Here is a 1763-nt window from a genome sequence, read left to right on the forward strand (position 1 = left end):
ATATATGTGTGTTAGCATATGGTATTTGTTTTTCTCCTTCTGACTTACTTCACTCTGTATGACAGACTCCAGGTCCATCTACGTCTCTACAAGTAACTCAATTTTGTTTCTTTTTATGGCTGAGTAATATTCCATTGTATATATGTGCCACATCTTCTTTATCCATTCATCTGTCGATGGACACTTAGGTTGCTTCCATGTCCTGGCTATTGTAAATAGAGCTGCAATGAACATTTTGGTACATGACTCCTTTTGAATTATGGTTTTCTCAGGGTATATACCCAGGAGTGGGATTGCTTTGTTGTATGGTAGTTCTATTTTTAGTTTTTGAAGGAGCCTCCATACTGTTCTCCATAGTGGCTGTATCAATTTACATTCCCACCAACAGTGCAAGAGGGCTCCCTTTTCTCCACACCCTCTTCAGCATTTATTGTTTGTAGATTTTTTGATGATGGCTATTCTGACTGGTGTGAGGTGATACCTCATTGTAGTTTTGATTTGCATTTCTCTAATGATTAGTGATCTAACAGCTGTTTTTAATGTCTCTCTAAAGTGGAAAGGTGAAAACCATTCTCTTCTCTCTTTATAGATTTTGATTTATGGAAATGAATTTGACAGAAGAGTCTTTGTACCTGCTGAAACAATTGTGATTAACTTTATCACCCTCAATATTTTGGAGGATTCTAAAACTTCTCATAAGGATATAAGTGTAATGGAAAAAAGCAATGATGCATCAGACCTGAATGAGCCCAGCGAGGACCAGGAGTCCCATCAGGAGGAAGTGGAGGTGAAACACCTGGGATATGCTTCACATGTGGTGGACATTGTGTATGACTCTGAGAAAAGCCCCAAAGGGACTTCCTTAAGCCAGCAAGAGCCACCCAGCAGGACAATGCCCACAGATAAAACAGTCATCGAATATGAATGTGACGTAAGAACTAGTGACATTTCTGTGGGGCCTGGAGATCAGGAGTTCAATTTGCAGGAGGAAGCGTCCCTACAAGGAAAGTTACCTGAGCAACAGGCAACTTTAGCAGACTTGGGTCCACAAACACTACCATATTCATATACCCCTCAGCTCAGAGACTTGGACCACCTGCCGCAGGGGCATGTGGACACAGAGGAGGGGCCCGAGGCAGAACCATTGGCCACACTGGTCGATTGGGACCCTCGGATTGGCAGGCTGTGTATACCTTCATTATCCAGCTTTGAACATGACTCAGAGAAATGTAAGCATCCTGAGTCTGAGGGACTCAAGGAGGAGGGCCTCTTATCTAGACTCTACCAGGATCAGGCTCCAGACAAGACACTGGAGGAACATGAAGCCTATCTCATGCAATTTATGGAGGAATGGGGATTATATGTACAAATGGAAGACTAACACTCAAACTTCCCTTTGCCAGACCTCTACTGTTACAAAACACGTGAGTGCAAACAGATAAGTGACCGAACAATAAAGTACCAGAGACAGAAGTTTACTCAGATTTCTGAGTCAGCGAGAATTACTTATTCCTTCTATCTTCATTGCGCTTGTTTCATTCTACCTCCTTTGGGTGGCTGGGTTGTGCGTGTGGGTCTCCCGCACTGATGGCGGGCACCCAGGGTGCAGTGGCTGACCCTCTTGGTATCCAGTAAGTATTCAAAAATGTTGGCCGACTTGGATGCAGAATTTATTCAGGTGGGTGTACTGTGGCCTCTTTATTTATGATTTTCTAACAAGCACTTGTACAATTATTTTCTGGGCCCTTACCAAGTGTATAGCA

The 1763-nt window shown here is 43.1% G+C and overlaps 1 protein-coding gene across 11 annotated transcripts in view; it reads left to right on the forward strand.

Annotated features, from left to right (window-relative positions):
• IL20RA (interleukin 20 receptor subunit alpha) overlaps positions 1-1484 on the forward strand; it is a 36545-nt gene extending 35061 nt beyond the window's left edge. For all 11 annotated transcript variants that reach the window (XM_024122501.3, XM_055087484.1, XM_028494395.2 and 8 more), the window contains one exon: positions 590-1484. In XM_024122501.3, the coding sequence (XP_023978269.1) occupies positions 590-1381 (792 nt within the window). In that variant the 3' untranslated portion in view covers positions 1382-1484. The remainder of the gene's footprint in view (positions 1-589) is intronic.
• The last annotated feature ends 279 nt before the right edge of the window (positions 1485-1763 follow it).

The sequence above is a fragment of the Physeter macrocephalus genome, chromosome 10 (genome assembly GCF_002837175.3).
Source record: "Physeter macrocephalus isolate SW-GA chromosome 10, ASM283717v5, whole genome shotgun sequence".
Taxonomy (NCBI): Eukaryota; Metazoa; Chordata; class Mammalia; order Artiodactyla; family Physeteridae; genus Physeter; species Physeter macrocephalus.